This window comes from Castanea sativa, chromosome 12 (assembly GCF_040712315.1).
Source record: "Castanea sativa cultivar Marrone di Chiusa Pesio chromosome 12, ASM4071231v1".
Classification (NCBI taxonomy): Eukaryota; Viridiplantae; Streptophyta; class Magnoliopsida; order Fagales; family Fagaceae; genus Castanea; species Castanea sativa.
This window is the reverse complement of record NC_134024.1, coordinates 29,513,351-29,529,546: the sequence shown is the minus strand read 5'-3', so window position 1 is coordinate 29,529,546 and position 16,196 is coordinate 29,513,351. Positions and strand designations below refer to the sequence as shown.

At 32.7% G+C, this 16,196-nt stretch overlaps 1 protein-coding gene across 1 annotated transcript; it reads left to right on the top strand.

Moving 5' to 3' along the window:
• On the top strand, positions 1-12,831 carry LOC142618789 (beta-galactosidase 16). Its single transcript, XM_075791810.1, has 19 exons — positions 1-114; positions 2,446-2,541; positions 2,658-2,770; positions 2,964-3,030; positions 3,303-3,395; positions 3,475-3,618; positions 3,822-3,916; positions 4,556-4,661; positions 4,896-4,980; positions 5,064-5,182; positions 5,282-5,446; positions 5,696-5,877; positions 6,006-6,097; positions 7,026-7,135; positions 9,975-10,079; positions 10,272-10,379; positions 10,482-10,627; positions 11,400-11,754; positions 12,662-12,831. Exons 1-19 carry the CDS (start codon positions 7-9, stop codon positions 12,770-12,772), a joined length of 2,400 nt encoding a protein of 799 aa, XP_075647925.1. The 5' UTR covers positions 1-6; the 3' UTR covers positions 12,773-12,831.
• Positions 12,832-16,196: the final 3,365 nt, after the last annotated feature.

Here is a 16,196-nt window from a genome sequence, read left to right as displayed (position 1 = left end):
CTATCAATGGCACATGGAGGCAACGTAACCTATGATGGAAGATCTTTGGTCATCAAGGGCGAACACAAGATCCTCTTCTCTGGAGAAATCCACTATCCTCGTAGCACTCCTCAGGTATTTTATTGTTTCTTTCATTATTATTCTCATCAAATTAAAGCACAACAAATATTTGAAATCTGAAAAGTGTTTCTTATGTTTTCAATTTACTCTCCTTTTTTTTTGTATTTTATTTTTCTCAACTTGAGTTGAGGACACTAGGTTGATCTGTATATTACATTCTTTTAAATTTAGTTTGGGGCCTTTGCTCTCCATTTGGAGAGACCAAAATCAGCAATAATTTTTTTTTTGAATTTTCCTTCAAAGGAAAGGATATGAGATTTGAATTGGGATCTCACATAGATCTCACTTCAGTAAAGGTCTTAGTGGGATCCATGATGTTTTAGGAATATAAGATCTTAGAATGGGATACTAATAACCATGAATACAACCATACAAGCTAGAATTAAGGGGTAATTTTTTTTCATTTTCATTGGCAAAATTTGCAAAATATTATTTTTTTAATAATAATTATTTCAATTGGTTCAATTTTTAAATAATTCCAAAATCTAGTTTCTTTTTTAAAATTTGATTTTAAGTGTTCAAAATCGTGTTTTCAAAACATAATTTCTTTTAAAATTTAGCCAAGTTAATAGTGAGTGTATAAAGAAATTTAGCCATGTTAACAAGAAATTATACTGTGCTCATGGTGGACCATGTCACTTGTCTACTAGTCTACTAAAAAACTCTTATCTGTTTAAAATTGTTGAGTCAATAATTAGCTTTAATTTTAAATATTTTTTGACTCAGCAATTTTAAACAAGTGAAAGTCTTTTAGTGGAATAATGAACAAATGACGTAGTCTACTATGAGAATATTATAACTCCTTTGTGTTAATCGTGATTGTATATTCAAATAAGATTTTAGGTGCTTTTTTTTATATAAAAAAGACTATAGCCTCATTCAAAATAGTTTCAATTTAAATAACTACTACAGTATTAAAAAAAAATTTGTTGGTAAATTTTGCCCATTTTTGTAGGTCATTTTCTTTCCCTTGTCTCATTATATATACTCAAATGGGTGGCCTTATTTCTTTGGATAAACACTGTGATTTGATGATCATCACAAATGCACATATACGTGGCAAAAGCCAAGGCTCGCTGCTTAGTGCTTAGGTTATCTCTCTCAAGACTGAGAACTCATGCTTTTGTGAGCTTAAGGTACAATTGCATGTAAGAATTAACATTATAGCCATGGACTGGCCTAAAAGAAATTTGGGTTGAGTCTTATTTGTGCCTCAGTTCTATGATTGGGCTTCACCATGAAATTGTTGCTTGGATCATCAACATATGAAAGTTGGGCCTCAACTAACTCTTTTCCTTTTATCCTCTCTTTTAATTATATAATTTTTTAAAAATATTTTAGAGATTGGCTTGTCGTACTTTTTTTAATTAGACATGTTTTTTTATTTTAAATACATAATGATAAGTGATAATAAATTTTAATCTCTACCATTTATTTAGTTAGTGGGTAATGTGGCACTCTCTCGTTAAAACAAAAAGAAATTCTTTTTTAAAAAGTATTAGAAATAAGTTAAACCCAAAATTTTAATCATATAAAATTTTTAGAAGGATTTTAATTATATAAATCTTTTTTATTGGGTACGAGAATTTGAACATGAATGTTTCCATTGGAAACTTCATATGGTATTAACTTTTTTTTTTTTTTGAGAATACTAATTATTTTTAACACACATACACACAGGGAGAGGAGATAAGGTTTTTAGAGAAATTTACTGTGGTGTATATCCAAAAGAGGTATTAACTATTAATTGAACTATAAGGTTCTTGAGGCTGATATCACTTTTCATTAAAAAAAAAACTTTTGCTAATGTATTTTAAAAATAAAAATAAAATAGAAAGCACTTTAGAGCTTAACGCTCCTTTTGTTTCGATGAAAAAATTTGTATAAAGATAGTTTTCCATGTTTTCTAATGTTTGGTAGCATAAAAAAAGATGAGTCAAAAGAAAATTATCTTTGGTCAACATAAAAAATATGGTTTATTTTTAAAAATTGTTTTCCATTAATTTTTTTTGGAAAACAACTATATCTCACAGCAAGCTAAATAAGAGAAGTTAGGAGGTTGTTTTTCAACTCATTTAAAATTGTTACCAAACATTAGAAAATAAGATAGTTTTATAGAAAATATTTCTTGAAAAATGACCCGTTTTCTAGAAAATGTCATTACTAAAACAAACAGAGAGTGATTGAAAATCATCAAGTTGCTTGTTTAATCAACATTCTAAAATAAATAGATAAAATTCTTTTATAATTTCTTAATTTTAATATATTTATCTTGGGATGAGCCTGGTGAAATGATTGGTCATGTTATTTACATTACTTTTGTAGATGTGGCCATCTTTGATAGCGAAGGCCAAAGAAGGAGGACTAGACGTTATCCAGACCCTTGTGTTTTGGAACCTTCATGAGCCCCAATTTGATCAGGCCTCTCTCTCATTCTCTTTCTCTCTTCCACACACATATCTCTCTCATGGTAATGCTAATGTATGTTTGTTTTTTGTTTTTTGTTTTTATTTTTGTTTTTGTTTTTTTTTTTTCAGTTTGATTTCAGTGGAAGACGTGACATAGTAAGGTTCATTAAGGAAGTCCAAGCACAAGGCTTATATGTGTCCCTTAGGATTGGACCTTTTATTCAGGGTGAATGGGCTTATGGGTAAAAAAACCTCCCATTAATGCTTTTGCCAAATATATGTTAGGAACATAACTATTAATCAATTTCACATAGATTCATCAATGAATTTTTTATTTTTATTTTTCATTATACACCAATTACAACAAATCACGTTAACTGTTATAAAATTGTATTGTCGCGCTAAGGGCATATTTGTTTTACTTTGTTGATGCAGGGGTCTACCAATTTGGCTGCGTGATGTACCTGATATTGTTTTTCGATCTGACAATGAACCATTCAAGGTATGAATTGCTCTAATTATATCATACATTGCCTACTTTTTCATGATTAACAATTTAAAATACAAGTCCCATAGACCTTAGTCTACTGACAGTATAAAAAACTTCAAGGACAAACATATCTTGGGTCTACATGATTTAGACTAAACAGTAAGCGTTCATTCTATTAATGGCAAAATAACGTGAACATGGTACATGCTTGATGTTATTAGATAAAAGCTAGTTAAGCACTGCTAGTGCTATTACTAACACCATTCTCATTTTGTTAATGGCAGTATCACATGTGGAGGTTTACAACCAAGATAGTAAAGATGATGAAATCAGAAAAGTTATTTGCTTCACAAGGAGGGCCAATTATTCTATCACAGGTTTACTTAATAACCAAAGTTGCATACCATATCTGCTATCTTTTAAATTTTTATGACTAAAAAGTTGTTTGTGGTGTAGATTGAAAACGAGTATCAATTAGTAGAAGCAGCTTTTGGTGAGAAAGGTCCACCTTATGTTAAGTGGGCTGCAGCTATGGCTGTGGGGCTTCAAACTGGTGTGCCTTGGGTGATGTGTAAGCAAAGTGATGCTCCTGATCCTGTGGTTAGTCACATTCTCTTAGAATTAAGGACATGACCTTGTGTTTGACTGTTTTTGAGACAACTAAGATGGAAATCCTAAAACCTGATTTATGTCAAATTTTTATAGAACTCATTTGGCAACATTTTTTTTTATTCTTTTATCCATGTTAGTATAGTATGAAGAGTTTTAGCTTCAGCTTTATAATAAGATCATGCAACTTGCAGATCAATGCATGCAATGGGAGAAGATGTGGACAAGCATTTGTAGGGCCCAACTCGCCAAATAAGCCAGCAATATGGACAGAGAATTGGACAAGTTTGTATGTTTATATCCAATGCTTAATATGTTCTTTCTAAAACATTAAGTAAATCCTCCACATGTTGCATCTGAATTAATGGCTGGCCCAAAAACAATGCTCCTCATCTCTTTTGCCATCCACTGTAACCTTCTTCCTTAGTCATTCATGAGCAAAATTTTCAAATTAATTCTTTTTATATGTACATGACTTTTATTTTTCTATGTGGCAGTTTGCTAGTAAAGTTGATTTCTATATTGTCATAGGGTGATGTTCAAACATTGCGAATCCATTCAAGCCTCTCAGCACACACTCACCAACATACATAATTGCATGCATAAAGAAACATAGGAATCAACAAAGAAAGGGAAAAATAAAAAGAGACAGAAACCATAAAGTCTGCAATCATATTTACAGTTGTACTATGCAAAATATAGTCATTGGCATTTCTGACATTTGCTATGGCCCCTTGACATATGGTAGCCTAGTAGCTATTTAAAGCTCAATAAGAAAATATAGCACCAAGATCATTTACTATTTAGAAAATTTTCTGAACTAATACATCTATATATTTTGGCACACAATTATATGTTTTATTGTCATTTTGCAAAATAAATTATTAATAAAGAGCAACGTATCTAATGCCTTTGGTTTGTTTTGAAGTTATCAAGTGTACGGAGGAGAGCCAGACATGAGATCAGCAGAAGACATAGCGTATCAGGCTGCATTGTTCGTTGCGAAGAAAGGAAGTTATGTCAATTACTATATGGTATGAAAATCTCTCTTGATTATCTTATCTACATCATATAATAAGAGCTCTTAATATGTGAGTGTGGGATTATATATACAAATTTACAAGCATAAAAGCTCAAGTTATTTGCCATCAATAGCTCATTGTATTTAAACTTGCAATGTTTATGTTATTTAGAACGGTTACCATAGACTGAAATGTATTTGAATACAACATCATAATGTCTCTTCTAACATTATGGTTCTATTCTAGTATCATGGAGGAACCAATTTTGGAAGAACAGCCTCTAAATATGTATTGACAAGTTATTATGATCAAGCCCCTCTCGATGAGTATGGTATATTTATACATACTTTTATTATGTCACATAATTGCATATTTTCAAAGTGAAATTTTAACTTGTTTACTTGACAATTTCAGGTTTGATTAGGCAACCAAAATGGGGCCATCTTAAGGAATTACATGCTGCTATAAAGCTGTGCTTAAACCCTCTACTTTCTGGAGTACATAGTACTTTCCCTTTGGATCAACTACAAGAAGTGAGAACATTATCAATGAATTCCAAAGTATTTCATTCTTATTTTATGAGTTTCTTTTGAGTAACATAAATGGGAATCTGTAATGTATGTTTGCTGCAGGCCTATGTCTTTAGAGGAAATTCAGAAGAATGTGCTGCCTTTCTTGTAAACAATGACAATGAAAGAAATGCTACTGTGCACTTTGAGAATTCAACATATGAGTTGCCTCCAGAGTCAGTTAGCATCCTACCAGACTGCAAGATTGTAGCCTTCAACACTGCAAAGGTTCATTTAAAATCTAGATTACTTGTTGTCTATGTAGATCAAAGTATACAGTTTTATAATACCATTTCTATGTGAGATTATAGCATTTAAATTTATTGAATCTTTTTTCAGTGAAGCATTTTCTTTACCTCTCTGCATTTGCATTCTGCAAATGGTATAGTCAATATAGACTATTGATATTCTTCATTACTTGTGCATTGACATATGAACTTGAATAATTCAAATCATATCTACTTGCTACTTGGACAGGTAGGGACAGAATATACGACAAGATCAATGAAAGCAGACCAAAATCTTGACTCACCTGATAAATGGGAAGAATTTAATGAACCCATCCCCAGCTTTGACAAGACTTCATGGAGAGCAAACACGTTACTAGAGCAGATGAGTGCAACAAAAGATAAATCTGATTATCTTTGGTACACTTTCAGGTAACTAATAGCTGAAGTAGTTGGTTCTACTTCAACTACATTTGCATCCACTGTTTCTTTTTTTCTTTTTCTTTTTTTGTTTACATGATAAGTTCATCTACTAAATTTTTTGCTCTGTGAATATGTAGGTTTCAGCATGAATCCCTTGACACTGGATTTGTACTTAAAGTGAATTCCCTTGCACATGTTTTGCATGCATTTGTGAATGGAAAATATATAGGTGAGCCTTTAAATTTCCTTCAAGTCTTTTCTAATTGGAAAATCATATCCTAAATATGTGATGTTTACTACTGATGATGACATTAACTATACAGGCATCTGCCAAAATATTTGGCTGAAAGGCATTTGAGACTCGGCACACAAATAAGTAAATTTTAAATTCATTTTGAGATTTGGAAGAGAAAGATCTAGGAAAAATTCTCTGCGGGTCAATATTTCAAACACACATAGAAAGTAATACATGCTTCTCATCACTTCAGTGATTGCTACATGGTTCTTTTTCCCCCCCTTGTGCTTTTTAACTTGTATGAACGCAAATACACGCAGAAAATTTCTTTTGTAATTGATTTTAGCCACGTTCAAGGTTGCATAGTATGCAGAATAGTTTCAAAAGCTTAATTAGTAAGGACTATGTCCCTGCTATGTTTTGCACACATGCCAAACATTCAATCTGTTTGTCTGAACACAAATACAAGTTAGTTATACAATGGTAGATTAGTGAACTGGTATTAACAAAGACCATGTCAATGCTTAATTCTGAATTTAACACAGAATGAGAAACAAAATTATTGCATCATACCATTTTTTTTTTTTAACTTATCAAAAAAAAATCATACCATTTTTTTTTTCTTGATTGGTTTATCAGGTTCAAAATATATCCCTACATAACAATCCTATAATTGACTTGTAAGAAGCTTGGACTTGTTTTATAACTCAATTTTCCATTATTATTATCAAGAAGCTTGGACTTGTTTGACATTCAGAAGCTTGGACCTGTCTGAATGTCAAACTTTGATACCAAAACTCATTATTAGTGCAGTTGTCAACGTGGCCATTTTTCCAGCAATAATAATTTTCATTCCAATCTCTCCTCTTTCTGTATTTGGTTTACTCTTCAACTATGCTGACTTCACTCTGCTGTTCTTTAGGATCTGCACACGGAAGTCATTCCAATTTATTTTTTGCCCTGGAGAAAAATGTTTCTTTGATTAATGGGACAAACCATGTCTCTTTACTTAGTGTCATGGCTGGATTACCGGTATGTTTCAATCTTAATTCTCTCATCTTCCTAAAATATTTTGATGCAATAATGCAAGGGAAGAAAGTTATTTATAAAAAAAAAAAAAAAAAAAAAAAAATGAAGCACGTTCATCACCTACATTGCTTTCCAATTCCCATAAAGTAGCCTTCGTAATGGATGTATATTGAAGAGCACCATGCTTTGGCTCATTAGAGTATTTGCATAAGTCCATGCGAAATGGCCTAAATGCAAAATTTTGGGCATTCAATCTTAAAAATTCACATCAATCCAAGTAAAGTTATGCGTCTATGGTTTATTTCCCATTTTAGCTCTTATAACTATGTAAATTTACATGGCTATTGTAGCAGTGTATATGCATTTTTTATTTATTCTTTGAGTTTCCTGAGAATGAAGGAATTTACACAGCTATTGTAGTTGTGTATCTGCTCTTTTTTTTCTTTTTCTTTTTTTTGTGTTTCTAGAGAATAAAGGAAGATAGTGGTTGTAATGTGTGAAGAGAGTAACAATTAAAAAAATTAATAAAATTGATATTTTAATAAAATAAACAATCTGATATGGGTGTTTTTGAAAAATAAAAAACTAAGTTATGTTAAAAAAAGATAGAAATTTTTGCACGAACTAATAGCGAATACTTTTATTTAAATCTTTGATCCTAGAAAGGCCGAAGTTGGCATGTCCTTGTGTCTGACACATTATCAACTTGAGCCTGAGGACTTTTTTTTTTTTTTTTTTGAGAAACTTGAGCCTGACTTGACATGGCAAAAGTGCAGTCAAGACTAATTTAAATTATTTGTAGGGTAAGTTACATTTTTTGTCTAATCAATTTGGGGCATGTGAGATTTTGGAATTTTGGTCCCTTAATTTTATGTGTTCTATTTTAGTAATTTGAATTTTAAAAAGTGTAACAATTTAGTCTTGTTGTCAAGTTCTCTCATCCAATTTAACTGGCGTGCTTAACGGTTAACTGGCGCAGCTAACAGTTGGGTGGTCTCGATGGATGCCTCACTATTTGGATGGAAATAAGTTGATAGTAGGACTAAATTGTTACACCATCAAAATTCAAAGGACTAAAATATAGCACTTCAAAATTGAGGGATCAAAATCGCACATACCCAAAATTTGAGGGATTTGTATCTAGCAATTCGGTAGTACAAATTAATGTACTCACACTAACAAACAAATCATATGTAGACTAAATAAAGTACTTGCATAATATAATTGAAATTTGAACAAAAAAAATTATAATATAATAAAGTTAAAAGAACAAAAGTATCTTTAAGTTATATGATAAAAGCATATTGTTTAAGATTGAGTTTTTATGAAAAATATAATTATTAAAATAATCTAGCATAAATATTGAAATGCCATTTAAATTCCTTGAAACATTTGGTAATTAAATTTAATGAAATTATTTTTATTTATTTAAAATTTTATTATAAAAAAATAAATTATAAAAAAATTAAAAGAAAGAATGAAAATATATTTCATTTATTGACTAACTGATTTTTTTTTTTTTGAATAGTTGACTAACTGATATTTAAACGAAATTATAATATCAGCTTTATAATGTAGTAGACTAATAATTTTGCATTTAGCCTCCAGGATACAAGGCCAGCCACCTAGCGATATATCCTAACAAGTCTACATCACTTGTAGAAAAAGAAGCTCTTAAACAATATATTCTTAAAGTCAAAATAAAGTGTATAAAAATAATAGTGTTTGTATGGAAATTAGGATTAAATGTATATTTTTTTTAACAAAATAGTCGAGGAGGAAGTGAGTGTAAGAACTGGTTGTCGGAGTATATAGAGTATTTTGTCACCCTTAAAATTCATCACCTGACCACTTACATATAAGGTTCAGGTGGAGCCTTCTCATTTAATTCCACGTTTTAAATTTCTAACATGTATTACATTAATTGTAGAAAAGCATGGCTGTCATAATTAATATTGATGTATTTGAACAATTTTTTACGGTAAGATTCAGCCATGAGAAACGTTTCACATCAATAAAGCATTGGTTGATGGTTTGGAAGTTTCTATATCTGATGATAAAGGTCAGCCAAATGCTAAAGCTTTATGTATATTCCTATATTAAACAAATTGTCAAATGAGAGGAATGGAAAGTTTGAAAATGGGTCATAGCTATGCTAATAAAAATATATATTATTAAATCTATTTGCATTCCAATTTTAAACGGTGAAACCAATAAAGCCATAAACCAAAATAAAGCTGATTTTATAATTTCGTTTGATAGAATTTTAATTTCATTAGTGATCTTCTTTGTATTTATCACATGGCACCACAGATAAAAAAAGAGTACTCTTCTTCGTTTAATTTATGATCTTATACTTAAAAAGCAATGTGCCAGCCATTTATAGGTGAAATGGTATTCTCAAATGTTTCTAATAAAAATGTTTGTGGTTTCAATCCTCCATCCTTAGACACAATGTATAAATAAATAAATAAAAGTAAGATCCCCTTCGTTATTTTGGAAAACTGAATTATTATTTACAAACGAGAATAGAGAAAAAACGAAATGTAGTCCTTACTTCTCAATGAGAGTTTTAGCTTCTCCCAAAATTGTTTTTTCATGCATCTCTCAAGAACACTTAGCTCATTAATTGAAGTGCAACATATTGTAATAATATGTTTATCAAGAAAAAGGAGAATGAGGAGAATTAAGTTTTCGTTAGATTCCATCTTTTTTTAGAAAATTGCATCCAGTCATGCCTTTATTGTTTCATCCCCATCAATATATATTCTGTAACATTATCTTATATATATGCTTTCGAGTTCAAAATTGTATTGAGATACATTTTATTTGTGGCATGAAGGACTCAGGATCATTTCTTGAGAGAAGAGTTACTGGATTACGTAGAGTAAGGATACTAAACAAAAATGATGCCGAAGATTTCACTAACTATACATGGGGATACCAGGTTCATTTCTTATATCTATATTTGTATTTTCAATCTGTAATGCTCTATTAACCACAAATTATATTTTCATATTATTCTTTCACATCAAGTGCTCACTCAAAGATTTGCATAACCCATTTTTCATCTACGAAGTTTATAATTAATGAGATTATGATCTCGAACTAGCTAATTCCATGCAATAATTTCATGAAGGTTGGGCTGTCAGGAGAGAAATTAAATATTCACACAGAACTAGGGTCAAGTAATATTCAATGGAGAAGGTTTGGAAACTCTAATCATCAAAGACTCACATGGTACAAGGTATAAATTCTACTAATGCTTTGTCATGCTAATTATTCTTGCCTGAACTATTTTTGTATACTTAATCAGAACTAACCGTATCTTTATGGATTGTCTTTATAGACACAATTTGATGCACCCAAAGGAAATGACCCTGTTGCATTAAACCTTCGTTCTATGGGAAAAGGGGAAGCTTGGGTTAATGGACAAAGTATTGGGCGATATTGGGTCTCATTTCTTACCCCAAAAGGGAGTCCTTCACAAACATGGTATGCCTTAGAACTTATGTTTGGTACTTTTGTTTGAATACTTCAAATAACAATACAAGCGATTAATTCAATAACAATGCACATACAACTATTGTCACTGAGCAATAAAATGCAATTGTTCGTTTGTACTTAATAGTAAAAAGGAAGCCATTAGTTCTATGCTAAAAAATTAAAAATTTGGTCTTCCACCTTACTCTTATTTCAAACCCATTCTTATACAGTAAAATATTTCTTCATATTTTCAAAATCATTTAAAATGTCCTTATACCATCATCTTATGGATGAAAAATGTTGGTACGGTAAATAGAATTTTTGTCACATTACAGGCTCCACATCGTCAAAGTGACCTCGGTTTCATGAATTTCATTTACTATATATGCCAACATTTTTCATCAATTAGATGATGGTAAGGATTTTTTATAATATTTTTAAATAGAGTAAAATTTATGTACAATATCTTAAGTACATTACATTAGGTTTTTCAATTAAATTCAAATATATAGTTATATAGAAATTAATTGTAATAGGAAAAGAAAACATTGTTTGTATTTCATTGGTTAATGCAATCATATATTTGAATTAAATTGAAAACCCTAATGTATTGACTTAAGATACTGTATCTAAGTTTTGCCCTTTAAATAATAAGAACGATTTTGAAATAAAGGTTATATGCTGAGTGCCAAATATGAAATTTGACAAAAAGGAAAACAAAGAACTAATCTCCCCATGTAAGTGCTTGAAACACTTATAAATGATGTGGTTGTTCTTGTAGGTACAATGTACCTCGATCCTTCCTCAACCCTAAAGGAAACCTATTAGTTCTATTTGAAGAAGAAAATGGGAACCCTCTTGGTATTTCCGTAGACACAGTTTCAATAACAAGAGTATGCGGGAGAGTGAGTGGTTCATATTCACCCCCAGTGATTTCATGGGTGGGTCAAAACCAAACTAGATCCAAGCATAAAAAGAAACATGGCAGAAGGCCTAAAGTACAGCTTCGTTGTCCTCAAAGAAGGAAGATTTCCAAGATCTTATTTGCAAGTTTTGGGACCCCTTTTGGTGGTGATTGTGAAAACTATGGGTTTGGAAGATGTCATTCTTCTGATTCTAGAACCATCGTAGAAAAGGTTAGCTTCTTCTTTTTCGACTTTTATTTTCATATAAATATAGATTCATGCAGTAATGTTCAATTTTGGTTGCCAAGAATTTATAGAGATACTGCCTATCTATCATTGTGCTATCTTTTAAAAGTTAAAAGCCAATTTCTTAACGAACTAAATTTAACTAACAGCTGAGGTTGATTTATTTATAAACATTAAAAAAGTAGCTTCTATGATTTATAATTTGCAAGTTGGAAGAAAATTTTGTCAATTTTATGTTGCTTCATGTTTTGTAAAAATTAAAATTGGAGTGTAGTAAACAAATTAATTTAGGAAATTTGTAGGGGTTTTAGCTTCAAACTAATTTGGAGTTTATATTCTCCAACTAACTATATGGAAATTTACAAGACTATTTATGTGTATTATTTAAACAAGTCATACAACTCATAAAATAAATTATGTGATACTACAACTACAGATTAATGATCTCTTCAATCGCCATATAATGGATGGGAGGAAGATTACTTCAAACCAGCTTGGCGCTATACTTTGCCCCTTTGTAGAGTTAGAACTTAGATGCCTAACATGCTTTAATAAATGTGAAAATATAGGCTTTGATGGGTGAATGTGTAACTTACTAATTAAAAAAATTCAAGTTTTTAAGTAAAGGTTGTAACGAGTTAAATACTCAACAAATCTTGCGAGCAACCTCAAAATCAGGAAATTGCCAAATTATAGTTTGAACATAAAAATTGAGCTTTTCAACTCAAGTTTTGAACGTTTTGATAATCAAGTTAATGGAGCCAACTGACATGTCTGTGCACCTTGAAGTCTTGAACTCATTTACAACGCTATATACAAAGTATGTCGTACTTCTTTTTGTTTTATCTTGGGTCATACTGACTTGAAAATTCTTTTGTAATGTGATTTGTAGGCCTGTATTGGAAGGAGGACATGTTCCATCCCCTTATCAAGTAAATATTTTGGTGGTGACCCATGTCCAGGCATCCCAAAGGCACTCTTGGTTGATGCGATATGTGCATGAAAATGAACCATTTTGTACCATTTGTTTTTAGGGATCCATGAATAATCCAATTTTCCACAAGAAAGGCCATTTTTCAAATTCGTGCATATAAATTTGTAATGACATAGCTGGCAGACTTTAACATATAGATAGTTTTTTTTTTCATTATTTTTTCTATATCTTTTTCATTATTTTAATATATAATAAAGGAAAAATTACAGTAAAGCCATTTGTGGTTTGGCCCGTTTTCACTTTGTCTACCCGTGGTTTACATCTTAACACTTTGCCCACCTGTGTTTAGCTCCATTTGGTTTTTGATACCCACCTTTGGCTTTTCCATTAAAAAACATCTTTTACCACCAAAACATAACATAACACAAATCAAAAAGTTAGGGTTTAAATTTTTTGAAAGAGCTTGGATTATATAGAATTCACACATTGATATATAGAATTCTGTAGATCTCTTCCCACAGAGACAACCTTACCTATACAAAAAACAAAAAACACCAAAAGTAAAACACATTTTTAGATTTTAGACACAGAGAGTGTGTGAGAGAGAGAGAGAGAGAGAGACATCATGGGACAAGAGAAGATAACTTAAAAGTGAAGTAGTGACAGAGGAGGACCGGGTGGTGGACTACCAACAGCCACCGTGAACAGAGGAAAAGGGCATGGTAGTACACTGTTGCCACATGGCAGACAGCTCCACAAGACCTTCAACAACATAAAGATCACCATCCTATGTGGTTTCGTCACTATCCTTGTACTCTGTAGCACCATCGGCATCGGCAACCTCGGCTCCTCTGGTGATGACGCAATGAACCAGAAAATCATCGAAGAAACCAACCGCATCCTCACCGAGATCCAGTCTGATTCCGACCCATCTGACTTGGTCAACGAACCTGAATCCTTCTTCAGTGTAAACGACACCTTCGCTCTTGGACCCAAGATCTCTACCTGGGACTAAGACCGCAAAACTTGGTTAGATCAAAATCCCGAGTTCCCTAACCATATTAATGGTAAGCCTCGTATCTTGCTCGTTACTGGGTCTCCTCCTAAACCTTGTGATAACCCAATTGGTGACCATTACTTGTTGAAAGCTATTAAGAATAAGATTGACTATTTTTTGAAAGAGCATCAGTTAGAACGACATCAACATCACAAGATCTCTGCCTCTGTCTCTAAAAGAAGAAGAAGAAGAAGAAGTAATGGTTTATCAAGGAGGCGCTTGAAACTATACTCTTCTTCTCCTACAACTCCATAACCCAAGCTCTTTCAAAACCCCATAACCTAAGCTCTTTCAAAAAATTCAAACCCTAACTTTTTGATTCGTGTTATGTTATGTTTTGGTGGTAAAAGTTGTTTTTTAATAGAAAAACCAATAGGTGGGTAACAGAGACCAAACGGAGCTAAACACATGTGGACAAAGTGTTAAGTTTTAAAACACGGGTAGGCAAAGTGAAAACGGGTCAAACTACAAGTGGGTTTACTGTAATTTCCACATAATAATATATGGGGGGAACGGGTAGGGCCTAAAAAAGGGATATTAGCCAAATTGGTTCGGACCAATGAAGCAATTGAGTCCAACTACTCATTATCACAAGCCCAGGACAATAAGGGTAATCCAGATAGAGAAATCGAGGAAGTCAACCCTCCCGAAGAACCCAAGGAACGTACACTCATTGGGAGACTGTAGACAAACTACCAAGGGCATGTGACTGAAGACCAAGGAAGGAAGAAGAGATGAGCAAGTAACGCAAGGAGGAAGCTTTCAGATAAAACACCCATCACCTCTATATTTAATGTACTGTACCAACTCAACCAGTCGCATTAATGGCAAAATGACTCTTGAACAGTGTCTCCACATCCTACATCCTACTCTACCACCACCAGCAAAGCAACGATGAGACAAGTATCTATAAAAAGATTAACAACCCTCCAAGTGGAAGGCAAGGATGCGATTCCAGTAGCTATATATGGTAGGAAATATCCTCCTAGAAGGGGATCAGAAAAACTATGAGAAAAGGGAGAGAAAGGATTAAGAAATTGTGTAACCCAAGAGCCTTGTTACATAAGAACATTTGCTTCGCAGATAGACCTAAGGAGAAAGCTTGAATCATATACCTTGTTCTTTGTACTAATCTCCTTTTAACTATTGTCTCATATATTGTTTTTCCTTTAAATCCACCAATTAATACTACTAAGACATGAAGGTTAACCTTAATAACCCACCTCTATAAATAAATTGTATCGGGCTTGAACTTAGCGCATATCTTGAATTTATTCAATAATGTGTTGGCTTTATATTGTGCCAAATTTGCTTGTATTTTAGCAATTAGATACCATGTATTTAGGTGGGAATTATGTAAGAGTAGTGTATGAGAGAGTGTAAAGAAATCTCAAATGTGTGCACTCAAGAAGAGCCTCGCGACTGGATCTCGCGACTAGCTCGTGACTAGTGAATCGCCAAAGGTGGCACACGCATGCAAGGGAGCTGAAGGGTCATGACAGCTAGAGCACTACAGGACAAAACTTCCAGTCTGGCCAGGTAGTTAGCTCGCGACTCAAACTCGCGACTCCTTCCAGTCGCAAGGTCAAGTAGCCAGAATGCCCTGTTTGGATAAAACTTGACGTTTCACATTCCTCATACACTCTACTATAAATACCCTTATACCCACAAAATGTAGAGAGCTTCCAGAGAGAATTTTGAGAGAGAAACCCTAGAGAAAAACAAAATTGACTCATCTATAATCTTCATCCTTTGATTCTCTAAATTCCTCTACTCTCACCCTCTCCATTGTCATATCCTTGAGAGGTATATTTAGCCAAATCCTTATCTCACCACACCCATATCAATGAGGAGGTATTTTCGTGCTTGGGAAGCAGTTCAGAAGGGACCAATTCATTTTGGTTGATACAATGGGCGATTGTGGGATCTAGTAAGCTAGAGAAGACAAGGTTCGGCGTAAACCTGTTGGAGCAAGAAGCTTGGAGGGCTTAGGTGCATTGGGTAGATTAGGCTTGGAGGGTCTTCTGCTATTCATGTATCCCAACTTTATTCTCTACTGGATTATTGACCACTTAGAGGGTGGCAGAGAGATTTTTCGCCGAGTTCTTCGGTTTCCTCTTCGATAACACATCGTCGTGTTATCTTCGTGTTTGCATCATTCTTCCCTTTCTCTTTACCTTTTAATTATAGTTGTGTTCGTGATCAAATATGGTTTAGAGTGTGTTACCAATTTGGTTATAGCTTATATTTCATTTTCCGCACATATATTGTTTGATTATAAGCTTGTGTTATTAATTTTAATTTTGGGGGTCTAAACATTTTGTACTTTCAATTGGTATCAAAGCGAGTGCATTTGTTTTGGTTTCATTACCTAAGTGTGATCCTTGACCCCTTGTGCTTGTTGCCATAGATAATGCTTTGTATGCTTCTATGCAT